Source organism: Varanus komodoensis, unplaced genomic scaffold (genome assembly GCF_004798865.1).
Source record: "Varanus komodoensis strain SLA01 unplaced genomic scaffold, ASM479886v1 scaffold29_1, whole genome shotgun sequence".
In the NCBI taxonomy this organism is placed as follows: domain Eukaryota; kingdom Metazoa; phylum Chordata; class Lepidosauria; order Squamata; family Varanidae; genus Varanus; species Varanus komodoensis.
In genome coordinates, this window is record NW_025335759.1 from 752,443 (window position 1) to 779,396 (window position 26,954).

The window sequence follows — 26,954 nt, forward strand, 5'->3', positions numbered from 1 at the left end:
GTCTGGCGCCATCGTTATTTGTTTTTCGGCGTCAGGCAAAGACCTTTTTATTCAAACATCATTTTAACTGTTAATACTATTTATTTATTTTATTCTTCGGCCAGGGCGACTTATTTTATATTGTAAACTTGTTTTATATTTTATTGTATTATATTTTAATTGATATATTTGTGAGCCGCCCCGAGGCTTCGGCGAATGGGGCGGCATAGAAATTTTCTAAATAAATAAATAAAAGAATGTTTCAAAGGGATCTTTTCAGCTCTGACACCCCAATTGTGGAAAGTCCTCCCAAGAGAGTCTGACTTGCTGTCTGTGCTGTAATCTTTGGTGCACCAGGAGAAGCGCATTAGACTCTCACATCCTTCAGTCTGGGTTGCTTTTAAATACAGTATTTGCATTTTTGCTGCTGGCTTTTGCTTTGGTTTTACACATTAGCTTTAAATGTTTTAAAACAAAGTTGTATGTTACATTTTATCATGTTCTTTTATTTCATGGTCTTAGCCGCTGCAAATCACCCAGAGAACGTCAGCTATCAGGCAGTGCAGAATAAATAAGGAAAGGTTTGATGCCATGTCTGAGCTGCTTTTATTGATCTCTCTGCTGTGATGCATTTTATGTGGAAATTGTATTTTTATATTGTGCATTTATTGCTCATAATGTATTGTGCAATTAACAAGGTCATGGTGCTGCCCAGGGAATGTCGGATCTGGGGTGGAAGAAAGAAACAGAGGAAGACTAGAGGCCTCCCCCAAACACTTCTGGCTGGAAGTGTTCTCCAAGTGCTTCTAAAAAGCTTGTTAAACAGATTGTTCAGATGGCTGGGGAAGAGGCGTGGATTATAAAGCCACTTCCTTTCGCTAGTATAAATTGAAGGTTGTTTCCTCCTTGTTAATTTCAAGAGTGCTTGTGCAAGACAAGTGTGTGGCAGACACAGCTGAGGAAGGTGGCGGAGGAAGCTAACGGATCTGGTGCCCCACGAGGGCTAGAAATGGGAATGAAACTGCAGAAAGGTAAGTGAGAGATCCCAGAAGCTACTCTGTGGGACAGGGTGGGGGCTCAGCTTGTCAGACATTCTGGTGGGGAGCTGAGAGCAGAAGGAAAGGAGAAGCCCTTGAAGACTGCAAGTGGGGTGGCCTCGTTTTCCCCCACTGCAGGGCTGCTCCTGATTCTTCATGGCTGCTTGACAGGCAGGTACTCAACCGATGGAGGTTTTCCTGGCATGGGCCTGAGCTTTTGTTAGTTTCTGTCCATTCTGCAGCTGTTAAAGGGCACAGGAGTGCTGCCAGAAAGAAGAGGCAGCAATCCCAGTTGGACACCTTCTTGAGATGGGTTTTGCATCATTTAGTAATTAATGGACTACAGGCAGGCCACGAAATATGTTCTCTTCCCTAAGGGAAGATTTTGTGGAATGGAGATGGATTTCAGGGTTTGGCCTGGTGGCAGTCTGCGTATTAATCTAATGCCTTTGGATCAGTTAGGATTTCATCTGTCCTGTCCTAGAGTTACCCTTGGCCTCCTAAGAGGACGATTATGTGCTGAAATTAGGTATGCAAGGAAGAACTTCCTACAAGGTTGCTTTAAAAACATGGCCCTGTTCCTCTACCATTAATAGCAGCCTGACGCAAAGCAAATTAGTAAGTAATGAATTTTTCCTCCCTGGCCCAGCAATAAATGATGGGGAAACCCAACTGCACACAACCCTACACAGGAGGGATACTTGCAAGCGGTTGTGCATGGGATGCACGGTTAACCTTGTTGATTTGCTTTGACTCCAGCCCTCCGAACAGGAAGCTGCAATTCCTCGTGTGCCACCTGCCCCACCTCGCACCGTCCCCCTAACACACCCGAAGGGAACTCGCAGTGATGTGGGCAATACCATTGCACAGAAATCCGCCTTAGACCAGGAAACTGCACCCGCCATTAGGATCTAAGGCAGCCTTCCACTGCCCTGATGCCCCCCAGATATTGGGGGCCATAGCTCCCAGCATTCCTGGCCATAGGCTATTCTGGCTGGGGAGTATGGGTGCTGAAGTCTAAAGCATATGAGCCAGGGGTAATGCTGATGTCCAGTTTCTCGGCATAGACACAAAAAGCCTGCTGTAGGAAGACTGATCTGCTTGGAACACCCACTGGGATTGATAATCGATCACTGCAATTTCGGTGGCACTGTCCCCATCTGCAAAGCGAGTTTTCTTCGCTTTCAGACTGTAAAGAATCAGAGAAGAAGCCTCGCAATGCGAGGGGCATCTGGTCCCCTCCTTTGCCCCCGTTCGGTGTAGTGACGCTTTTCAGTGCTCGAATTAGCCTAAGGCACGCCTTCCGGCCCCTGGGGATGAGGGTAGCGGGAGAGCGGCAGGAATCGGGCGGTGGGGATACTTGGTTTTCATTAAAGGCGCCCACCCCACAAACCAGTTCCCCGCGCTCGGATTGGAGAAACGCGCCGGCAGATCGTGGGGTTGTCGAAAAGGAGCCACCTCCTCTGGCCTGCCGCACTTAAGAACAGGTGCCTCATTTTCTAATCCGGTGGCCATCTGAGCGGCAGCGCCCTTTCCCAGCAACGGGGCGCGGCGCCCAGGCTGTCCCCAAGGGGGGCTGGTTCGGCTGCAGAGGAAGAGGGCTGCACCATGAACGACGTGCTTTGCGGGGGGAAGGGGGGTGAGGAAGGCGGTGCGTCCTGACTCTTTCAGGGGCACCTTGGGCGGGAGAAGAGCCAGGACGCCTGCGTTCTGCCTGCTTTGGCAGCGCCAGGGTCCCGAGCATGGTGGACCCCACGCGGCGTGCGGGGGCCAACCCCCCATGATGTCTCCCCGGCCGGAAAATAGATTCCAACCGCCTGGCCGCCTCTTCAAAGAAGAGAGGAAGCGCTGGGGTTTCCCAGTGACGCGCCTTTGGGGATTCCACTCTGCGCGAGGCGGCGCGTGGGCGGACCACGCTTGGCCGCGCCTGGCGCAGGCCATGTACGTGTTTGTGTATTTCTGCCGCGCTCCTTCCTAGCCAGACAAGTGGGCAAAGGGCACGACCGGCGGAGCCGAGGAATCCCCGCGCCCACTGGCTTCCCCGAGAAAGCCCCTCGGCTCACGGGGGAGATCCTGGCTCCCTAGGGGTGATTCCGCCGCCCCCGCGAGAAGACTTCTGCTTGCAGGAGCTGGGCTGAGCGGCTGCTGGCCCCTGAGTGATGATGCTCGGCGCGGATTGGCCTGCGCTTAGAAAGTTAGCGCAGCACGGACGGAATCCGGTGTGTGCGTGTGTTTGTCTTGGCGTGCTAGTTCTTTTCTTGCAGAAAGTTAAGAAAGTTTAAGAACTCCTTCTCCATTCTGCTTTACAATAGGTATATACAGATTTTTTCTGAGCAGTTACAGAAACCTGCAGTAGTACAGATTATACTGCTTTGAAATGGAGATCGGGAATTGTTTGCTTGTGGGTTTATTTCAAGGGTGATTTAAAGCCACTGCTCAGGATCCGTTGCCTCCACTTTATTATTGACCTTAACGCACTTACATTGTTACCAAAACATGGGCATTCAGATTATAATTAACCATGATTTTTAACTACCAAATGCCAACTGGAATAAAAGTTTGTCTGTTTGAAGCCAGCAGTGACGAGGCCATGTGTGTCTTCCTGGCATTCCAAAGGTGTGGGACCACCACTGAAACAGCCCTGCCCTCAGCACCTCCCAGCCTTGCTGGTGAACCAGAGAGGAAGACCCCTGATGGGATCCTGGGCTGTTCTGAATGCCACCCACCCCCCAACACATCCAGGAAGTTTAGAAAGAGGGCACCCCAGGAAAAAGTTACATCAGATTTGGTAGTTTCCTATTAACAGGAAGATAGTTACACGGAGGGGATTTTTAACTTTTGTTTTTAAGTTACAACCTTTTTGAAGTGCTGCAGCCTGGCACTGTGTTCTGATCAGCAAGGGGCAGGTTTTACCCCTGACAGATGAAGCCCCCTTTTTGTCCACCTGACCTTGTGTGCATTTGAGTGTGGCAAGAGGGGCCATTCACGGCAGTGGAGATGATCACTGATTGGACGATGCTCGATGCTTGTGTGTGGAGCCTGTTTAATTCCTCCTGAATTAAAAGGCTGTGGTCATCTGGAGGACAACCTTGTGGGAGCAGGGAAGGATCTGTAATGCCTTTAGATCTGCAAGATAACAGAGCCAGCCCATTGCTCCTTGGTCCCTGCCTGAGTATAGAAACCTCACAAGCAGTATTTGTAATTTAAAAGAGTCTCTGTTGCTTTGGCCTCTTGACCGACCAGCAGTGTAAGGACTGGAGAAAGAGAGAGGTCACTGTTGGGCCCCAGAGTTGCAGGAATGGGTCGGGCTGAAGATGTGGCAGCCATGCTCTCCATCTCCAGTAGCATTTTCCACCGCTTCTAAGAGGAAGCGAGGTGGCCCAGAGCTGCACAGCCTCTGCACATTCGTCCGTGCAGCTATCACTGGTACTCCAGGGCAGGCCACTTCCAGTGTTCCATATATTTTGAACTACAAATCCTATTATCCCTAGCCATTGGCTAGGCTGACTAGGGCTCCTGGGAGGTGTAGGCGGAGATATCCTGTAGCAGTTGCCCACTCCTAGTTTATGAGATAGCAGACAGATCTAGAATACTATTATTCAGTTTTTTAAGCAGGCACTAAACACACTACATTGTGAAATCCAGATGAAACCAATACATGTATTTCTATTATTTCCCACATACCCATTAAAGACAGAGCCAGTATGGTGTATTGGTTAAGAGTGCAAGACTGGGACTCAGGCATAGAGTGAGTTAGAAGGGGTCTCCTGGGCCATCTAGTCTGACCCCCCCCCCCCAGCTCCAGCCGGCTCCACTCATAACATGCCTACCTTGTGCATGTCCAGCCTATCCTTAAACACCGCTCAGCCATGGAAATCACTGGGTGACTTTGGGGCATTCGCAAACTCTCAGCCCAACCCATCTCACAGGGTTGTTGTTGTTGTGAAGATAAGATTGGGAGAAGAGAATTATGTAAACTGCCTTGAGTTCCTGAGAAGGAAAAAAGGCAGGGTATAAATATAAATAAATAATAGTGCTCAAGGCAGCTAACATGAATAGGCAAAGTATTGTTTCGCTAAAACATAGCAACATCAAGGGAAATATATCAGTTAAAAACGTATCTGTTCCATAAAGATAAGAAATAAAGAGCATGTTGAAACCTAGATTAGCAGACAAATACTACCCAAATCAGAAAAACAACCCAACTCCCTCCCCCGCCTGTCAAGATGCTCTTCCAAACAGTTTTAAGTGAGCACCAAAACAGACAAGAAAATGCCTCTAAACAAGACTGTGGAACTGCAGGCATTTGGGACCAAATCTGGCCATCCAGGCAGGGCTCCCCAATGGCCCTGCCCCCTTCTCCCGCCCCACTCTGTCCCCAGCTGCCAGTCATTTGATTTCCCAGCCTTGGCGTGGTTAGTCCAGGTTCTGAAGGGCTGCAGTGCCTCTAGGGCTTAGCTGAAAGCAGTAAGAATTGTAGGGTGCGATCTGATGCCTGTGAGGCTCCAAACTTGCAGGCTTACAAGCATCCAGTGCAAGGGGCAAGGAGTTGTGGCAGCCATCTCTGTCCCTGCTGGCCGTGCATCCTGGGTGTTATCCAGGTGACCTTTTCAGCCATCCAGATTTAGGGCCAACAAAATGGAAGGAAGATGGTTGGGGTACCGACTGGAAACAGCTTGACTCTGAAGGCCCAGCTTCTTCCCCTGCCTGTCCCTTGGCATGCCCCTTCTCCCTCCAAGGTCCAGTTGAGACTGGAGGTGGTGGGGCAGCTTCCATGGCTCTTTCTGGTTTGTCTGTGATGGGGTGGGGTAGGTGTTTGGAGTTTAAGCATGGAGATTGGAGGGAGCCCCATGCTGAGATGCCAAAATGTCCTTCCCAGATGAGACCGCGAGATTGCAATAAAAAGACCATTGGATTGCGCCTTTCAGCTACAAAGTACTGGGTGTTCAGGCCCTGCCCTCTTTGCCTTTGCCCCACCCAGCCTGAGAGCTTCTCTCAGGCTGTAGAATTTGGACCTGGGGCTCAAGGAGGTTCAACACCACTGCTGTATGCAGAAAATTCTGCAGTCTGGGTGCCACAACTGAGAAGGCCCTCCCTCGGTACCATCTTCCTTACCACAAAAGTAGACCCTTTGACTATGACCACCAAAAATGGGCTAATAGTTCTTGTTGCGAACAGGATTTATCTTAAATTTTCCACTTCTTCTTTTTTAAAGTCATCTTGGTAAGTAGGCTCCACTGCATCTTAAAATTAATTTAGCCTTTAATCCTACACACACTTAAGCCTTATCCAATTATTCAGCTCAACATTTCAAAATTGAGAACAGGATTCTGGCTTGTACATGCAAATGCTTCACTTTAATTTCTCGCCACCTGATTATCTTCCCCTTGAGGTTTTGCAGCTTGCTGGATGTATGCAGGCGGCAAACTGAGGTGGCTGAATGGGCTGTCATACGTAGGACGGCAGGAGGAGGAATCTCATGTCTCGAACACTCTGCTATGTAATCCATCTCCCTGCAGTTAGACAACTGGCCCAGCGAGACATGTTTTCTTTCTTCTGACCTTCGTGTTAGTTTTCTTCATGCAGGGAATCACACAAGCAAAAGGAGTATTCAAAAATGGTTCTCCTTGCCTGTGTGGAGTAACAAAATCCACTCCATTCCTAAATTCTGCTGTTCGCATACATTTGATGGCAAAAGAAGAAGGGGGTGGCAGAGGATGAGGTGGCTGGATGGAGTCACTGAAGCAGTCGGTGTGAGCTTAGATGGACTCCAGGGGATGGTGGACAGGAAGGCCTGGAGGGATGTTGTCCATGGGGTCGCGATGGGTCGGACATGACTTCGCAACTAACAACATGCATAAATTAGCTATTGAGCCAAGGGTGTCTGTATGGGCACTGACTTCAGGTAAAGGTGTGGTGTTTGCAGTGATACAAATGTTCTAGCTGAATGAATGAGGCACAGGTCAAAGACATTCAAGTGATGACCTCCATGTTCGAACTGACCCATGGTGCCACCGCCAGGACGAGAGCCATGTGGTGTAGTGGCTAAGAGCACGGGACTGGGACTCAGGCGAATGGGGTGCTAGTCCCGCTCGGCCATGCAGCCCACTGGGTGACTGTGAGCCAGGAACAGACTCAGTCCAGCCTACTTCACAAGGTTGTTGTTGGGGGGATAAGATTAAGAGAAGGAGGAGAATGATGTAAGCCATTCTGAGTTCCTTGTAAAGAAAAAAGGCAGGAGATACAGCTAATAATAAATAAAATGGCCATGGTAAAAGTGGGACAGGCGTTCCTGAATCCAGTGCTGCGCTGTCTCTCTGCAAACCTTACCACCAGGCCACATGCCAGTCCCACAGGCTGCACATGCAGGTCCAGTTTGCCCCAGGCCAAAGCCCAGAGGCAAAACAGATAGCCAAGGTGGGCTGGTGGTCAGGTTTCAGATCAAGCAGGCAAGTGGCACAGACTAAGACACCTGTGCTGGACCAGCAGTTGTACAGCTCTAGTCAGGCCCTGATTGGTGACCCTCATCACCTGACATGGGCTGTTTTATGAACCATGATCCCCTACCTGGCCATTCTAAGGTTGGTGCTGCTCTAGCCAGTGCCACCTTCACCTGCTGCAGTTCAGGAGCCTGGGCCATGCTGCCTGAGCTCCTGGTTTATGATTCCTGTTGCCATCACTTTACAATACTTCCTGCTCACACACCTGAACATTACCTGAACATCACCCACTTGATATCCTGGTAGAATGCCTTGTGGGATTTTCATGAGGGCTGGCGTATCAATCCATGTGCATGTACGATAGTGTGGATAACCAGAGGTGGCCAGGCCATGGAGCAAGGGGACAGAATGCAGAAGGCTTCCCAGGTGTCTGTGTGCTGACCTGCTGAGCCTGCCACGGTGCTGCTAAGTGAAGATGGACAAGAGCTCTTAAGGCTCTGCATCTTTAAACTGCAGCTGTGCAGGTCGGGCCTTCAAACAGAGGACTGTCCTCTGTGCCAGAGGACACGTGGCCACCCCATCAAATCAGGCAGCAGCCTGGGGCCGGCTGCACCAGGAGAGTAGGCAAAGTGTCTTCCGCAGTGCAAGCACTTTGAGCGCAGCAGGGGCAACATCAAGCTCAGTGCCTTGTGTCACCACTTGGGTCTGAGGGTGGGCAAGGCCAGGGATGGGCTGCCCTTCTCACCACCAGGAAGGGGAGGAGTAGATCTGTGAGCTTGACGGAGGACTGCGACACAGGGCTGCCTCTCTAGCACCGCCTGATGTCTCCTGGGGGCTTGGCTGAAACTCAGGCCTGGCCCTACCATTACGCAGGGGGAAGCAGTGGCCTCTGGCAGCAGGTGCCGAGGGGCAGCAGCTTCTCGTACTGAGCCCAGCAGCTGATCTTCTCTTGGAAGGACCACAGGTGCATCTGCCACGTGGCCTGGCCTGTTTTCTCAGCAAAGGAAACAGCTCTCCCATTGTCTCAGAGCAAGGGGGGGGGGTGCTGGCCCATCAGCAGGCAGCCTCTGCACATGGGACGGTAGAACTGAAGGCAAGCTGGTTTGAGATGGCCTTGCTGACACTCTGGACTCTGGGCCTGTGCAACACACACATGGTGTCAAAACTTGTCACATGGTGGCGTTTTCACACATGGATCTTGTGTGCGAGAGTGCGTGTCAGGTTTCGGCACCATTGTGCCATTGCCGATGGCACAAGCCCTGGGGGGACCCACTGCACTCGTGGCACTCGTGGACTTGCACACCTCCCAGAAAGAGGAAGTGCATCACCAAAAAAGAGGACAGGAAGCTGTGTCAAATTCACATATGCTGATTTATAGAGAGAGGGGAAAATGTGAACATCATGTGTGTTTTGTTTAATAGTATTGCTTTTATTGTATATGTTGTTTGATATTTATGACTTTGTTAACCACCCCTTGAGCCATTATGGCTAATGGGCGGTGTAGAAATTAAACTAATAAAATACTTCTCACCATGTTGGAGAAGATTGCGATGAGGGGATCTGTCTGCCTGCCTATTCCGTCTCCTGTCTAGGTATTAACAGCCATTGACACACAATGGTTTTCCTTAAGATTAAGGTTAAGGAAAACCCTTGAAAGCCTTTCAAACATTATTACATTTATAGTCCCCTTTTTTTCCTTTTTGCTCCTGCAGGGAACCCAAGGCAGCTTACATGGTGTTTCTGCTCCCCATTTCACTCTCACAACAACCCTGTAAGGTGGGTTAGGGCAAGAGTCAGTGGCTGCCCCAAAGACACTTGGCAAACTTTATGACCAACTGGGGATTAGAACCCCCATCTCCCAAGGCCCAGTCCAGCACCCTGACCACTAACCGCTCTGAGCGCCGAAGTCTGGGGCTGTAAAGCAGGACTCACAGCCATTTGACCTCAACTGCAGCCAACCTTCTGCCCTCAAGGTTACTTACACACGCACAGGTAATGCGAAATCACCCTGAACTTAGTGGCTTTGGGTCACAGGATCTGGATAAGAACCTAAACCAAGAAGAGCGATGTGACCGCCTGGCCTGTGTCGGCTGAGTTTTCCTTTCACCTTGCTTCCTCCGGACAGACTGTCATGACTTCCATCATGGAAGCAATGGCTCAGCCGCTTCGTGTTTCGAGACAGGCAGCCCAGGCAACCACAGTGTGATGCTCTGAGCTGGCGTGCTGTTCTTCCCCGCCCTCCTCACACTGTGCCAGGATGGCTTTGAAGAGAAAGCAAGAAAAGAAAAACCCCGCAGCATCTGCATTTAGGCACCGCCTGCTCTGGAAAACATCCCTTGTAGGTTGAGAAGGAAAACCACAGGTGACGGAGGCGGAAGGCCAGCGTGAGGGCACAGCATGATTCACAAGCAGTGTGCCATTATTTCTCTGCTAAGAGGCCTCGCAGTGTGAGGCAGGGTAAACTCTGCACCTCCATTCCTGGAGGGTCAGGGATCTAAGCTGGCTGTTCCAGTTGGCCTGCAGAGTAGAACACACTGTTGAAAGTGCAGGTCGAGTCTTCTTTCTGTACACAGATTGCTGATAGCAGTCTGAGGTCATCGAATCACAGAAGAGTAGAGTTGGAAGGGGCCATGAAGGCCATCGGGCCCAACCCCCTGCTGCTGCAGGACACCAGTTTATACCATCCCACTCAGGATGGTCCAGTTTTGCCCTGAATTTCTCCAGTGTGGGAAAGCCCACGACCTCTCCAAGCAGCTGGTTCCACTGTTGTATTGCTCTGACAGTGAGGAAGTTTTTCCTGATATCTAGCCTGAACCTGGGTTGTCGCAACTTGGCTTGATTTTTCCATGTCCTGCACTCTGATATCAGTGAGAAGAGATCTTGACCTTCCTCTTTGTGACATCCTTTGAGGTCCTTATAGAGAGATGTCATGTCCCCGCTCAGCCTTCTCTTCTCAAGGCTGAACATGCCCAGTTCTCTCAGTCTCTCCTCATAGGGCAGTGTTTCCAGACCCTTGATCAGTTTTGTTCTTCTCCTCTGGACCCTTCCTAATTTTTCCACATCCTTCTTAGATCTGATTGACTAGTGACTGGTGTTTCTTCAAGGGGTTCTCAACAGTGATGTGAGGCTGATTCTGTGGCTCTAATTAACTTGCATGTCCCAAGTGAAATTGCCTCTCCAAAGCTGGTCTTTGCATTGCATTTCAGGGGATGGGGTAGTCCTCTGCCTGATAGTCCTCTGTTTCAGCTGTCTTCTATTTGAAGGTTGGTCATTTCCAGTTTAAAGCTAAAGAAGCAAAATAGTGGTTGCCCATCTACTCCTAGCACCTGGAAAGGCAGGCAAGTCCCCTGGTCACAGTCACCTGCGGTATGGTGAAGTGCCCTGTATTTCTGTTGGAAATGTCATCATTGCCATGCCTGCATCTACACGTACACAAATTAGTGTATGCAAATCAGTGCAGTATCCTCTTTGTTTCTGGTGATTCATAATTGGCAGTCCTAAGGGATGTTCCCAGTGGAATGTGAATTCCTTTGAAATGCAAATGGAAGCTTTACAGAAGCGTTTTTATGGATCATGGTTGGGGGTGGGGCTGGGGGAGAGAAAGAGTGGGCTTAGACAACAAAATAACCCACACTCAAGAGCTGACCATGGGTTGAGTCTGGATTGTCTTTGAACCCATGGGTTATTGTTGAAACGTGGGTTGTCATGTTGTCTGAACCCAACTGAAACGACAAATGGAAATCCAACAAGAAACCAAGGGTTCTGCTCATAGGTTATCCAGTTCATAGTTGTTAACAATGCCATACGCACACGCACGCACACACGTCTGTTAATCCAGCTGGTTTCAGATGCCACTCACATTTCAACAACAATCCATGGTTCAATGACAACCCGCACTCAACCCAAACTCAACAATTCAGTGAAGGTTACTTTGCAATTAACCTCAGGTATAATTTGGCCCATGTAGAACGACAACCACAGTGTCTTCCTGCATAGGGAAGCAGGAAGCATGTGACAACATTAAGGGAATGCAGTAAGTATCCTAGGGAAAGTGGTGCTCTCCTGATGCATTGGACTATGGGAGTTGGAATTTAATGGAATAGGTTGGGGGAAATTGCTGCAGTAGCTCATCTTGTGTGAGTCCTGTTTCCCCAAGCCACTGAAACTTCCATTTCAGACAAGCAGCTCCCATGCTGAAAGAACAGACTCAGGCATTCCTGTTCAGCCACTGCTCTCTGCAAATGCAGAACCTGGAAGGGCAGGGCAGTGACATTCAAGATCCCGAGCAATGTAGCATTCGTTTTTTAAAGGGGAGAATTATCCTGTTAGCCCCCAAGGATGCAAAGTTTGGCTTCAAAGGGTGCAAGCCATGCCCAGTAAACCCCAGAAGCCCAAGTGAGTCCAAGTAAGATTCCAGGTAGCTTGGAAGTGGAGCTTCTTCACCCACATCTCTCCCAATGGGAAGTGGGAGCAGAATGAGACCAATGTAATTGCTAAGTTGAAAGGGATGCTAGGAGCATCCAATCCAACCTCCGCCTCATACTGACAATAATAAACAAATACATATATGCTTGATAATACCCACAACTGCCGAAATCAGTTCTGTTTGGTACAAAATCATTCATTCATTCATTCATTCATTCATTCATTTATGAATGAAATTTATAGGCCATCCATTGCTGTCGTCTCTGGACAGCTTACAATATATTATAAATCCTAAACAAAATAAATTGGCTACACCACGACTGAGTATACAATGACATGGTTAAAATAAATTAAATGAATAAATATACCAATAAAATTAATTAGCTTTAAAATATTGGTCAGATAAAAAGGTCTTGATCTGGTGCCAAAAAGCATATAATGACGGCGCCAGGCAGATCTCTCTAGGGAGCACATTCCATTCCATCTCTTTTTTGGCATGTGCTTGGATACAGTTTGCACATTTTGGAAATCCAGACTCTCATATATTTCTGAATCAAAATTATGTAACCTTCCTGTTGGTCGCCTTTGCAAGGAAGCTCAGGCATGAAAGAAAAGATGCTTCACCTGTACATGACATGCTACCTTTTGGTGCTCAGGGAAGTTTCCAGGGGCACCACTTGCATCCTGAGATTCTGAGGTGCCACAATTTCATGGGAGGACTATACCACATGCTCTTCAGAAAGGCTGATCACAAACCCCAAGGACTCCAGGCGCAGGTTGCCCTCCCAATTGGCTATCGTAACAATAACCCCTTTCGCTCTCTTTAGTTGCAGGTTGTAAAGTGCCACGCAGCAGCTTACCACCACAGACCGTGCGGAAATTACTGGAACAAAAACGGCAACAGCAGTCTGTCCTAGGCCACAGCACTGGACCCTTGGTGAGTCACATGCCAAAACCAGTTTTGGTCATCCCCTCTCCCCACCACAACCCCCAACAGTCGGTAGCTTTAATTTTGCTCCAAAAACCCAGCTATGGGATCTTGGCAGAAGAGCCTTTTGAGGGAAGGGCCTCAACTTGGTGGAAGCAGAGTGTATGCTGGTTACTCAAAAGATCCCAGGTTCAGTTCCTGGCATCTTCAGGTAGGGCTGGGAAAGACTCCGTCTTTGGCAGTGAAGCGCTCTGTTGAAAAAGGGAGTACAGGGGTTTATTCATTAGAGAAAACTGTATGTGAAAATGCACAGGTGAGTGGAAGGAGCATTAAAAGTGCACTAGATTAAGAAAAGTGCTTGCACACAGTGTGTACATTAGCCAAAATTGTGAACAAATATGCATGCATTAGGGGAACACCTCCTCCCACCCCCACCCCCAGTTCTAAGACTGGGAAAATTCTCAGTAAATGGGGCAAACCAAACTTAAGACTGGAAAAATGAAAAACTGAGAAAAACAGAAACTGACAAAACTGTTTTCCTCACCCCTAATGATTGCTCACATCAGCCCAGCCAGCAGGGCCAATGGTCAGGGCTGATGAGAGTTGTAGTCCCTTTATCTCTCCTGAATTGCCTGACCACTGGTTTCAGTGTTGGAGGCTGAAGTGCTGAGCCAAGAGTCAACAAATTCTGGCCAGAACTGGCACTAGCATGAGTTCCACAAACTTCGGGGTGCCGTCGGGGCTAGCTGTGTGGGGAGTCCTTGGGCTGCATTCATGCAACTTGGAAAACATAAGAATGGGCATTTGGGATCAAAGCAGGCAACAGTGTAGCACTGCAGGCAACCTTGTCCAGATCCATTCAGGCTTGCCACCATAACTGACCCTCTGGTCTTCTCTTCTCCTCCTGCCCAGATCTCCCCAGGAGCTCTAGAAGCCAACCAGCCAGGTGAGTGGTTATGGTCATTCTGGGAGGCACGTCTCTTCACTCCAGCTGAGAAAGCTCTCCTTGCTCTTTTCCTTCCAATGAGCTTCCTGACGTTCATTTCTGAAGGTGGGAGAGGAATGTTCTCAGACACAACCAGAAGTTGTTCTTTGCTTTGAGGCAAAGAGAAAGAGAGGGTGCCACTGTGGATGCTGGGATCACATCTCAGTTCTTCCATGGTTGCGTGGAACCCAATGCCAGCAGCACCTGGGGAGGCTGGTCACACCTGCGTCAGGTATTCTTGGTCCATTGCAGCCCGCCTGTTCAGTTTTGTAGGAGCTATCCATGGTGTGCCATAAAGGTGATCCTATCTGTGGGACTGAGGTGGAGCACCATGGATAGCTCCTACATAGCTGAAAATCTGCCTTCAAAGAAGATGAGGAACCCACTTGGCATGGGAGTCACCAGCCTCCCTGAGTAGCACCAGGGCTTGTTTCCTTCCTTCCTGCACAGCTCGTGAGGCCAGGCAGGTGCAGGTATATCTGGCCCACCCTTCCCACCTGTGGGTGCCAGGCCTATTTCCTTTTGGACAGCCTTCTCTAATCTGGTGCCCTCCAGATGCCCTGAACTTCAGGTTCCATAATGCTTGACCATGAGTCATGCTACTAGCGAGCCAGATGAAAAGAGATAAAGTTCCCAGTTTTAGCATTGTGGACCCATGCTGGAAATTGTGTGGGAAGTGCCTGTGATGATCTCATAGGATGGGAGGAGTGGCCTAATACAATTGCCTGGTGGTTAAGAGATGGAGCTTCAGTCTCTGGCATAGCTTCTTGCTCCACCCCATGACTAGCAAAAGTCGGGGAGCGGCAGGGACATGATGCAAAAGTAGATGCAGCCGTACTCAGTTGGCATGATCCATAAGTTTAAGGAATCCTGCTTGTCTTGGCCCCAGTTGTAGGACAGAGTTTTGATTCCTTTCGTACATGGCAGATGCATCCTTGGCCATCCCACCTGTGAATTCCGCACCTCTCTATCATACAAGAAGGCTGACTAGTTAGAACAACTATTCTGTGCCTCCTTTTATCTTTGCTTAGCTGAGTCCTTCTTCCTAGAACCCCCTGGAGGACCAGAAGGAGGGGGACCTATTCCAGGACAGACAGCAGCTCCAGAGTACCCCATCACTACCTTTCCCACCTGGCAGCCAGACCCCTCAAGCCAAGCAGCTTTCCCCGTGGACTATTCCTACAACTGTCTGGACACCACCAAGGACTTCCTCCTCCAGCCTCCAGAGGTTCAGTATGACATGATGGACCCATTCTCACCTTTGGAAGCAGGCGTTTATGGGGCTTCAGGACCTGGGCCTACAGAGGAAGCATACAGTTCCAAGATGGCACCAGTGGTGGAGTATGAGGTAAAACTGGTTTGTGTGTGTGTGTGTGTGTGTGTGTGTGTAGCTCCATGGCCTTGGAAGGGACTCAAAGTAGAGATGTATCCATACTACAGTTTTCAACTGAGTTTTGAAAGGAATGTGCCAATCCCAGAGAATCCATGGAAATGTTTGAGGAAACTCTTCCAACTACAACTTCTCAACTGGGGACTTCTCTACAGAACATTTTGCAAGAGATTCTTTGGAGGCAGCTCTGATGGTGTAATATATCTGGGATATTCATATGGTTAGGTTGGCCACTTAGGAATTGCTGAAAAGAAGATGAAAGGAGGACAAAAAAGAGAAGACAATGATTTGCATAATATTTTCTGGGATTAAAGCTGGGACAGACAACCTTTCCAGGTCACAAGCCCAGGTGGCATTTGAGAAAACTTTCCCAGGCACCAGCACAAAATGGCTGCCTGAGGGAAAGGGTGAGTACAAGACACAGGTGGGGTCTGAGCCTCAACGTTCCCAACACCTTTTACCCCACAGTTTTCAGCACCAACGGAAACCTATTTCACAGCAATCCTAGCTGCTGGCAAGGAAATGCTTTAATTAAAAGATTGATTAATTAATTGAATCAATGAATGCATGCATGCATGCATTCATTAATTAAATAATATGCATTCTTGGTACCTTCGTAGGTGCCAAGAAAAGTGTCTGGAGGTAAACTGGTGCCTGGAGGATCGTTGCCTACTCTTTGCCTACCCTGTCTTTATAGATACAGATGCAAATCAAGAAATAATTATCATTATTTGAATAGCAGTACAGAGCAGCTCAGTGCAGTGTGGAAGACCTGAGTGCCTGCTGGCCAGGTGCAAACTGGGATCTGCAGCAGTTCCTTGCGTTCTTTATGCTTAAAGCAGACTCAGACAGGATAACTTTTCCGAAGGGGGATCCCTTCAGATAGTCTTTTGGAGAGCACATCACCCCACTAAAAGACCTGGGATAGTGGGCTGGCCGTGGGCCCATCTGGGAAGGACCAGGCCTCAGCCCTTCCGGCATAAACTTCAGGAGCCATTTTATGATTCAGGCCCCCACTGCATCCCCACAGCTGTGCCTAGCAGCCTCCAACCATTTGGGCGATGCTCAAGCTACTCCATGGCATAACGAAATGGCTCCAGGAGCACTGTTCTGAAATCAGACCATGTAGATGCAGTGCTATGATCTAATCTCACTGCCGCATTCTGTAATGTCCTTCCAGGAGCCTATCCAAATTAGGAGGCAGGTTATGGAATCTTCCTTCCCACATGCCTGGTCGATTGCAGTTGCTGGCGAGCAAGAGATGAATGGCCCTTCTCCTGCTTAGATCCTAATTCTATGTGTTAGGCTAGCAAGCACATGTTTGTCAGGTCTGGGGTTAGTGCTGGGGCAAATTACTTGGACCCAGTTTTGGGTCCCAGGCAATGGGCAGCTGGGCTTGTGCAAGCTGCCTTCCATTTTAATTAGCTGCATTGCCCTGATGTAGCAGATCTCCAGGACATTATGAGAAATTAAAAAGTCATCTCTTCCCCACACAAACACATGGGTTTAAATGGCTTGCACTGATCCAAACCACCGTGACATTGAGTGGTCTGGGGGCCCTTGTGAGCGATTTGAATAACAGCCCGTTCATAGCCAGCCAGTCCATCTTTGTGCATTTTTCCCCATAAAATACCAAGGAAGGGGCATTTTTAGCAGTGAATGGCACTGAGAGGGTGGGATGTGCTGCCTGCAGAAGTCAGCTGCTTCTCTGTTTTTGCTTGTGGAATGTTTCTTGGTGATGCTCTGGGTTCACAGCAGATTTTGGCTTGTGACTCTGTTGGGGCCATTTTGTCACTTGAGACACTTGCTTCGACTCAGCTGTGCTTCGAGAGGCTTTGCATGAGGTTGAACAAGATGACAGCCCACCACACTGAAGGGCTGGAGCTGGGTAGAGTGTGGGTTGTCATTCAACCATGGCTTATTGTTGAAATGTGGATCTTCTTCTTGTCTGAACCTAGGTGGCTTATTGGTAACAAACTAGACATGAAAAGAATCCAGGATGTGTTTTCTGGTTGTGCACCATGATTGTTCCCCATGGTTTGTTACTACACCTGGGTTCAGACAACACAATAACACAGATTTCAACAGTAATACATATTCAATCTATACCTAACTCCCGAGTGTGAACACGGGTTGTCTGAACTGTCATTGTGTCAGAGTTTTTGAATCCTAGGAAGCTGCTTTGTGCTTTCTTGCAACAGTGAGCCAGAATTACCATCATTCTTATTGAGTGTGGCACAGGGGTGCGGAACCTTAGTACCAGTGGCCAAATCCAGTCCTCTGAAATTCCCCAGAAGGCCACACTCTCCTCCTATCCCCATCCCTTTCACCCAACCACCAACCCAAGAGCTTTCCAAACCTTTGTGCCATTTTCCCTCCATTATAAAAGTTTAAAATTTTCTCCAAAGGCTTAGTTAGTGTCAGTAAGAACTTGAGGCCAAAATAAGCAGCATGTTCGGAATTTTAGCTCTACCTCTTTCATCTTACCCCCTCCCCCCCGCCCACCACCACCACCACCACCACCACCATTTCCTCTGACCCCACACATCGCCAGAACATCACCACCGAGAGTTGCTCCAAATGGTCCACAGGCTGAGAGAGGTTCGGTGCCCCTGGTCTAGAATATGCAATATTTGGTGTGGGCTCTTTTCCTTGAGGCCAATCACAGGAAAGATGGCAGGGTAGCAAACAGGGATGATGCTGGGTGAGCTATTGCAGGGCAGGCCCAGAAGAACATGCATCTTGGAGAGGGGAGAATGCCCCTGTTTCGATGCCTCTCAGCTGTGTATTTTCCCCTCTCAGAAGGCAGCCACTGAGGCCCAGGCCTTGAACCTCTATCCCTCCTCTGGAGGCCATTGGCCAGGACAGGAACAGAGCAACCTTTGCCTCCTTCCCTCTGGAAATTACCAAGCCGCATCTCTGGAGGTGGATCCCGGGGAACTGGCCCAGGCTCGGGCGCGGATCCAGAACATGGATCTGGCTCACCTGCTACAGCAGGATGAGGACGGAGACATGTGAGTATGCGACCGAGGCAGCGTCAGCTCCAGGTTTCAGAAGGCACTCGGGCAGGGCACCTTCAATGGCACCTTCCCTCTTCTTCAAGAAACTCACCTTCTCTCCACCTTTGTCACCAGCTGCTGTTGCACCTCATCCTTTCTCTCATTATTGCTACCAAGACCCCTCTCAATGTTTGCACTCATAATATAGGCCACAGTAGCTAATCTATATGCATAGATGCAAAGTTTAGAAGCAGCTATTAGGATTTCGAAAGAATGCCATTCATCTGCCCATCGTTTGAGTGGCTGGGACCAGGGGCCTCTGTGGCTCTCTGCTTGGTCTTCTGACCAGCAGCTAACCATGAGCACACCCTCTTCCTTCTTCTTTCTATACTTTGGGTTGGACCCCAGTTGAACTTGGGTCTTGTTGATTCCAATGAACCTGCTCTTAAGTATGGCTAAAACTGGACCTAACTTTTTCTCTTTAAACTGGACTTGAATTGAACAGCCCTTCAGACAGAGGAGTGCCTTCTGTAAAGTAGGACAAGTGAGCATTCTGCTAGGGAAAGGAGGAGTGGGAAGGGTGAAGGTCTAGACAAGGATGGCACAGCCCCAGAGGCAAATGCATGATGGGTTCTCGGGTTGAGGGACCCAGGCCAGTGACAGGGGCCTGTGAAAGGTGGTGGGAAGGTGAGTTAGCATGGGAGGTGGGTAGCCACATGTTGCTTTCTGGGTTTTAACTATTCCAAGCTCCTCCTCTTCAGGCTCCTCCATCTGCTTGTGGCTCAGGGACACCGCCCACTGGCTTACGCTGCTGCTGAGACGCTACGAGACTGTGGGCAGCTGGATGTCAAAGAGCACAGGGGGAAGGTGAGGTCATGGCTCAGGTGGGCGCCATCCTTCTTTCACAAAGGATGCCGGATGCATCTCAAGTTCTTCTGGCCGCAAAAAGTGTCTCTCCCATCACCCGGGACGTGCCCTGCATCATGGAACGTTCTGTGGCTGCTGCCTGCTGGGACTGGTGGGGCAGGAATCACATTCATCCATGGCTGCAACAGCCTGTTGTGGAGAAAGGGCAAATTGATCTTGAGATCAGGCCTGCAAAGCAGATGATTGGCTGGGGAAAGATCTGCAGAGCAACACAGAAGCACCCCTTGGGATCTCCCCCCCCCCCTTTTTTTTTTTTTTTTTTTGGTGCAGCAACAATGCTTTTGGCCTAAAGAAAATAACTCAAGGCAACACCATTGGTGCAAAGCAGAAAAGTGGGGAATGCTCTCTTTCACAAACAGACACAAACGGGCACCCATAATTTTACAATCCAGAAGTTGCTGCCCCTCCCACACAAGCAGCAAGCTGCCTCTGGTGCTATACTGCAATCTGAAACAAGGAAGAATCCAAAATCCATATTGTGTGGTGTCTTTATTTGAAGGTCTCCATGGTTGCCCATAGTCTCAGCCAGGAACTTTTCCCAGCCCCACCAGGAGCTGTCAGGAGCTGAACCTTGCAGGAATTGGGCTTGGGGGAAAAGGACCTTTTTCAAGCCTCCTTGTTTCATGGAGGTGTGGTAGGATTGAGATTTCTGTACGGATGCTGTCAGAGCTTCCCTCCTCAGAGATGCTGCACTGAGCTGCCCAGGCAGAAAAGGGTGCTCCGTTTCTTCCTCGGCAAATTGCTTTGCTTCCAAGTTATGTGCTGCGAAAGGGCCTTCCTTATCTCAGCTCTCAGCATGGAACGGTAGCAGGCTGCCTGGCACACCACAGGCAGGTCGATGGAAGTGGAGGTGGAATATTGCAAAGGAGGGGAGGAGATGCTGGTAGGCCCAGGGTGGTAGGATGACGTAGCCACTCCAGCTTTCTGTCTGAACTGTGAAGGAACTATCCATGGTGCTGGGCCATTTTGGGATGAGGTTCTGCCCCACAGACAGTTGAACTAAAAGCCAGAGTGGGTACACCGCACATTGGCATTGGAACCACCAGCCTCTATGGAGTCATGGTAAGGGGAGCCAGGTTGCAGGCCAGATGGAGAAGCCAAGTAAGCTACATATGCCCCTGGTGCCGTCACAGGAACAAACGATGGGTACCGACACCACCACCAGATGATAATTCTGCCCTAATAGGCTGCTGCTGAAAGATGCAGCCAGCTGAGGCAGTTGAAAAGTTGCCCGCCCTTATCTTCACCATACCTGATGACAAGGAGTTCCTTCCATCCACTGCCACCCCCTAGGACTGCTGCCCTAGGCGGCTGCAAAGAGCCACCCACTCCCCACTCATGGCCCTTCTCCTCTGTGCCTAGACTCCACTGCTGGTGGCAGCCGCAGCAAATCAGGCCAACATTGTGAAAGACCTGATCCTACTGGGGGCGGATGTCAATGCTGTTGACCAGAAGGGCCAGACTGTGTTGCACCTTGGCGCCACCTATGGGCTGCCCAGTGTCATTGAGGTGAGTGTGGCTGCCTCCTTTCCCACAGAGCAGGGGTGGGGACCCTGATTTCAATTTGGGAGACACTCTCGGGGGGGGGGCGCGGCACTGGTTGAAATGGACAAAGTAGCAGGTGGCTCTCCTGCATTAGTCCCTGGAGAGCTACTGCCAGAAAGAGCAGCATATTCTAGGCCATTGACCATGCTGGCTGGGGATGAAAGGTGTTATAGTCCCGCACATGAGGTCAACATACTGGGAAAGGCTGTGCCATCTGTTTATTTAGCCCAAGCTTTCCGGGACAGGAAACCACCACCCCTTTTCGGCATCTCCCTCTGACGTGGCAAGATGTTTATTGCTGCAGTGGAAAAGCATGGCTGCCCCCTTGGGAAGGCATGCTGGGATGTACTACTGTTCCCAGGATTGTTAATTCCATTTATATACCACCCAGTGGCCCAAGTTCTCTGGGTGGTTAACAAGAAGACATAAAATACGATAAAAAACAGTTCAAGTATGTTTTTTAAAGGGTACCAATTAATAGGAAAAAATGAACTAGCATTGTGTTCTAAATCATATGAGGACTTAAAACATCTGACTAGACCAGTGCAGATATAAACCTCCCAAATGCCATGAAATGCCGCAGTGCAGAGGGCGCTCTTAACCTGGCAAGGGAAAGAGCTGGTGCCAGGCAGGCCTCAGTGGGAATTGGATCCATAATCCAAGGTGCCACCACTGAGAAGACCTACGCCTTTGTTGCCACCAACCAAGCCTCCCCTGGAGGTAATTCTTGGAGAAAAGCCTCAGGTGCTGACTGCAGTGCCTGGATAGATTTTGGTCTGGAAAGGTGTGCCAACCGCTCTTGTGAAACAAAGCCATTAATTTCTTTCTCTTCCAGGCTGTCTTGTTAACCAACAACCCTGTCAATGTGGAAGCCAGAAATTTTGAAGGTAGGAAGCCAGGAGAGGTCTGTCTTCCCACAGATCTCCTGGGGTGGTGCATGCATGGAGGGCGAAGGGCCATGCGGCGTGTATGGGCCATGCAGCACTGACACCCCACTCCATGCCGTCCCTCCAGGGCTGACTCCCCTGCACTGTGCCGTCATTGCTCACAACACTGCCCTCCAGGCAGAGGGCCTGGAGCCATTGTTCCAGCACCGCCTGCAGAGCTTGCTGCTCTGCATTCGACTGCTCCTGCAGCTCAGAGCTGACTACAAGAGCCAGGTAGGTGGGCAAGCTGTGCTGAGGGCCTCCTTCCCTTCCCCCCAAAGTCCATCAGCCCGTGGATCCTACACAGGGCACCTCGTGGCTGCAGCCTGACATTTCCCCTGCATGCCGCTCACCTTTTCTAGGACCTGAAGAGCAGCAAAACCATCCTGCACTTAGCCGTCCAAGCCGCAAACCTGCCTTTGATCGAGTTTCTCCTCCGGCTGCCTGGACAAGAGCTCCAGAACTTCGTAAATATGAAGGTATGCTTTTAGATCTCCTCCCACAGTGGGGTGCTGCTAGCCAAGGTGGGGCCAGCCAGATTCCTATCTAAATGCGATGTCTGGAGTTGCATCAGGACCAGTGTCAAGGACAGATGCTTGCACAAAGCCCACACAAAAGCAGGGACCACCACACAAGTGCCCTGCCGTCGCTCCCCTCCTGGCCATTGCTGGCCCGCCCGACCCTTGCTCTGCCCAGATAACAGCAGTGGTGGCAGCGGGCTCCTCATGCTTCTTCTCACCCACTTGCCACAGGCGAGAAAAGGGAGGAGGAGCGAGGGCAGCTGGCAGCTCCCCGAGGGCAGGGTGCTCTCAGGCCCACAAAACCGTGGAGCCGGCACTGCGCGTAGGGTGACCTGAGCAGCTGCTGGAGGCTGATCATGGGCGGGCAGCTTCTCCATGCTAAGACCGCTTGTCTTTTGAGCTGCAAGGGAAATGTAAAAAAAAACCTCTGCAGCAGCCTGACATGCAGCCATTTAGCAAAGGAAGGTTTGTGGTGGAGAGGGTGGGGGCGCTGTCTTCGCAACAGAGTGGTAGCAGTGGTTTTCTGCCCAGCTCTATGTCCCCTCTATCTGCAAGAGCTTTAATTTTTAATTTTGTATTATGCGTGGAGCTGGAAGCACTGCTGAAAGGCAGATGGCACCGTTGTACTTTCCCCCACCCCTCTCTTAAAAGGCTGCACAATTGCACAGGCAAAATAGCAGGCTCTGCGTTCTTCCAGATGAAGCTTTGCTTGTACAACGGCTCCCCTTCATTCATGGAATTGTATTGAGGAGGAGGAGGAGGCATTGTCAGGATGCTATCATCAGTTTGCAACCCTTCTCGGTTTTCCCAGTACTTCCTTTCTCCTTTTGCACAAAAAGCAAAAGGGAAACATGAAAGAGGGGAGATGAAATGGCTGCCCCGTGCTAGGAGCGGCCTATCTGGAAGCCCCCGCTCTTTCCAAAACAAGTAAAAAAAGGATGCGGAGAAGGCTTGTGTCTGCTGGTGGCAGTGATGACACGGGTATTATCCAATAGGAGCCCATCAACAGTCCCAGAGCCAGAATGAACACATCTTGGCAAGAACCCTGGAAGCATTTAGTAATTAGCAAGGAAGAGAATTGGGATTCTGCTGGCAACTCTGCCTGGGGATTGCTGGCCAAAACTCAGTTTATCCAGCAACAAGGGAAGGGTTGGGAGGGAGGATATTTGTATTCTTCTGCAACCAGGGACTCTGATATCCTCCAAAAACTAATCTTCTGTGTATAATTACAGTTGCTTATTGTACATGCTCTGGATTTTTTAAACTCATTCAAATGAATCCACATTTTAAGATTTTCCCTAATATGGATGGGGAACATGTGGCCTTTCAGAGATTGCTGGACCACTGTTCCCATCATCCCATGCTTGCTGGACCTGATGGATGTTGCAGTCTAAGCATGTCTGGTGTGCCTCGGAGTCTCCACCCTTGGACTATTACAGGGATATTGAACCGTTTTCAATATTTTGAAAAAGTGCTTGAAGACCCCTTCCCAGGGTTGGCAAGGCTGCGGTTGAATGGGATGGGGCCCCAATCCCTCGGAATTTCAGTATAATTTACCTTAAAGTGATCACTGTTAATAACTGAAGGTACTTCATCTTTTGGAATGGGGTGGGGGTAGAAAAAAGCAGAGAGATTCCCAAAACATGAAAGGCTAGAAGAAAGGAATGGGGTTGGAGAAGAGAGCATGGCCACCAAAGGAAGCCCAGAGGTCCAGTTTGGGACCCCAAGTGAGCAAGCTTTGGCTTCCAGACCTGAGGCTCTGCACTCTCAGTGTATATGTAACCTGGGAAGTAGTTCTTGGCCTTGCCTAGAAGCTAGGCCTGTGCCCCTCCCAAGCCCCCAGGTTTGTAGCACCAGCTCAAGGCTCTAGTAACTACCCACTTTTCTAGTTCGAGGTGCCTTCCACCATCCCTTTTCTTCTAGTCACAGGATCTGCACAGCAGAGGAAAAACTAAGGCGCAGCTGCTGCACTCCGTGACTTCTCTGAAATGATTGTTTCTAGCATGAGGAATGCTAACTTTGTGCAGGAAGAAACCCTGTTTCGCACTCAGAAGGATTTAGCATTGTTCCTCGGCATCTCCGGGTGAAAGGACTGGGTTGCCTGTGACCCCAGAACCTCAGATCTGGCAGCTATTCCCAGTCCTCCTGGCATTTCCAGTTGGCCCCCCCCCCCCAAGGCTCCCAAATGGGCCCACCAAGGCCAGGGCCCCTTCAAATACAAATAGCAACTTTAGAGACACTTTTTTTTTTTTTTTTTGAGCAGATAGCAAAAGAGAGCATCGCATGTCCCAACCCTCAGAGTCTTGAACAGCCTTTCCCAACCTGCAGCCCACTTCAGCTCCTGTCACCCCCTGTTAACAAGGCCAATGGTCAGGAATCCTGGGAGTTAGGAGCCTAAGCATCTAGAGGGTCCCACGTTGGAGATGGCTGGCCCTGAGAGCCACCTCCTGAGAGGCAGGTGAGGTTCCCGCAGGCTGTCCACTTGACCTCTGCATAATGCTGAGCCTCAGCTTGGAAGGAGAAACCAGCTGCTAAGCCAGCCCGCTGCAGACATGCCCATGTGTGCAGCTGCTTCTCCAGGATGCCGTCCTGCAAGACTTGAGGAGAGGTTTTGCCTTACCTTTCGTGTAGCTGACCAGAGAAAATCTCTCTCCACAGGCTCATGGGAATACAGCGTTGCACATGGCAGCCGGGCTGCACGGGCACCCCCATCAGGAGCAGATCGTGCGCCTGCTGCTGCAGCATGGGGCTGACCCCAGTGCCCGGAACCTGGAGAACGAGCAGCCAGTTCACCTGTTGGCTCCGGGGACAGCCACAGAGCAGGTGAGCTGGGGCCCGGGAGGTGGACCGAGGAGGGGCATGGAGTAGCCCTGCAGTTCTGACCAGATGTTGCCTCCCCTCTTCTCTCCAGCTGCGTCTGCTGCTGAGGAGTCGCCGCACTGGTCCTTCCCTGATTCATCATCTGCCTTCCCTGCCCTGACAGCCCTCTTGTGGCAGATGCTCCTGGACCGGGACCAACAGAACCCCTTTTTGGCTGCCCAGAGAGTGAAAACATGTGGATGCCTTCCTTGTTGGTGTTTTCCAGGAAATCCCCGTCTTGGCTGTATTTAACTAACTTATTGTATGGAGGGGGGTGGGGTACTCACCTGGCTGCTTCCTTGCTTGAGCTCCTGAAAATCAACTCCAGGTCGGTGGGGAACACAGGAATGACTGATGTGGAGGTGTCTTTCTCTCTCTCCATCATCAGCCCCTTCAAAGCCCAGCTTGGGAACTAATGCACCAGGGGCTCGGTCTCTGGTATTCTCGGGATGCCCTAGAGTACCATCCCCATGATACGAGGCCGTGGGCTGCAGTTCCTTGGGCCAGCAGAATTAGAGTCCAAAATACCTGGAGGCTGGCTACCAATGAGATGCTCTCTCCCCCACCAGAGAGCAGCATCCGCCTCTCTCTCATCAGCAAGGAAATCACCCAGGAACTGAGCACAAGGGTCTTTCTCCCAGCGCCTTCCCACGCTGGTGCTCAGTGTACTCCTCTTGGCATGCTTTTTCTCTGTGGCAGCTGGCCAGACTCATCCCCTCCCCTCCCCATCCCTCCCTCCACTACATGTATCATTTCTATGAAATGAATTGTGCTTTGAATCATATTGGTTCGTAGAAAATTTGGATCATTTAGCTTGGGACTGGCATCATCAGAGCATTACTCAAGCAAAACAGCCCACACAACGCTCTACGTGTCTACTTGAAAGCAAGGCCTGTTGTGGTCAATGGGACTTACTTCCTTGTAAATGGGTATAGCGTTGCAGCTTGAGTTTCTCTTCAGGCCAGCATTTGCCATCCTGGCATGCTACAGATGTGTTGAATTACACAGCCTGTAATTCTCCACCAGAAGACCTGTTGTCCAGGCCATCTAGGAATCATGGATGTTGTAGTCCAATGTAACTGGAGCACACCAGGTTGACAAAGGCTGCCTTAGCCCACCCCTCTCTTGATCCACCCCTTAAGGGATCCACCCAGATCCTAAGAGGACTCTTGTATCTTTTTTAAAGAACTGCATGAAAGGGGGAACCTCCCACTGGGACTAGTTCCTGGAGAACGTAGGATCCGTTTCTCCAAACCACAGTCAGTGGTCTTCCCTCTTCAATGCAAGTCCAGCCTACAAACCTAGCAGGTTGAATTTGTGTTTCCTCTTCCTTGGAGAATCCTGGGAACTGTTGTTCTGTTTGTGGGATTAAGCATGTCCAGCAGAAGTCTCCACACCTACCCCAAACTACACATCCCAGGATTCTTTGCAGGGAGAGGGATGCTATGCCAGTTAAACTGGTACCACTTTGTAGCCGAGAACGTTGCCCTTTGAGGGAAAAGAAACCTCTCAGGAGACAGATCCAGCAGAGCGCTTTATTCTGCCCCAGATAACCTGAAGCAAATCACACACACAGTTTCAGGGCTGCCTTGCTATGCTCCTGAGAACCCGTCGAGCAAGATGGGTGGCCTTCTAGGGGGCAGGGATGAACCCTGATCAAGTGGGGGGATTTCCCTCCAAGAGAATCCAGCCTGCGTTGCACCTTCTCACAGCATCTGTGCCCAGAAACCTGTAGCCAGCTCCCTGGCTTAATTTGGAGCACCATGTGTCTCCAGAACAGTCTGGCTGAATGCCAGGAAAGCAGTCTCTCCTCCCTTCTTTATGACTGCACTGGCTTCCTTCCACCCAAGGAAGCTATATCCCCACCAAGTGGGAAACCCATTTCCCCTTCCTCTTTCTTCTATCCTCTCTACCCCAACCCACAAGTGCTACCCACTTCTCCAAATTCCTTTTAGAGTCGGCTGGTTTGGCTTTCCTCTTCACCTTCCTCAAG

The 26,954-nt window shown here is 50.1% G+C and overlaps 1 protein-coding gene across 1 annotated transcript; it reads left to right on the forward strand.

Moving 5' to 3' along the window:
- Nucleotides 1-988: 988 nt before the first annotated feature.
- Nucleotides 989-25,694, forward strand: NFKBID (NFKB inhibitor delta). Its single transcript, XM_044435261.1, has 12 exons — nt 989-1,010; nt 12,709-12,818; nt 13,722-13,755; nt 14,844-15,142; nt 17,987-18,198; nt 18,945-19,050; nt 20,473-20,619; nt 21,491-21,542; nt 21,670-21,815; nt 21,944-22,060; nt 24,761-24,925; nt 25,014-25,694. Exons 1-12 carry the CDS (start codon nt 989-991, stop codon nt 25,080-25,082), a joined length of 1,479 nt encoding a protein of 492 aa, XP_044291196.1. The 3' UTR covers nt 25,083-25,694.
- The last annotated feature ends 1,260 nt before the right edge of the window (nt 25,695-26,954 follow it).

Coding starts and splice junctions, on each gene's coding strand:
- NFKBID (XM_044435261.1), top strand. CDS start 989: ATGGGAATGAAACTGCAGAAAG. Junction 13,756..14,843: donor TCTAGAAGCCAACCAGCCAG/GTGAGTGGTTAT, acceptor CCTTCTTCCTAG/AACCCCCTGGAGGACCAGAA. Junction 21,543..21,669: donor GGAAGCCAGAAATTTTGAAG/GTAGGAAGCCAG, acceptor CCGTCCCTCCAG/GGCTGACTCCCCTGCACTGT.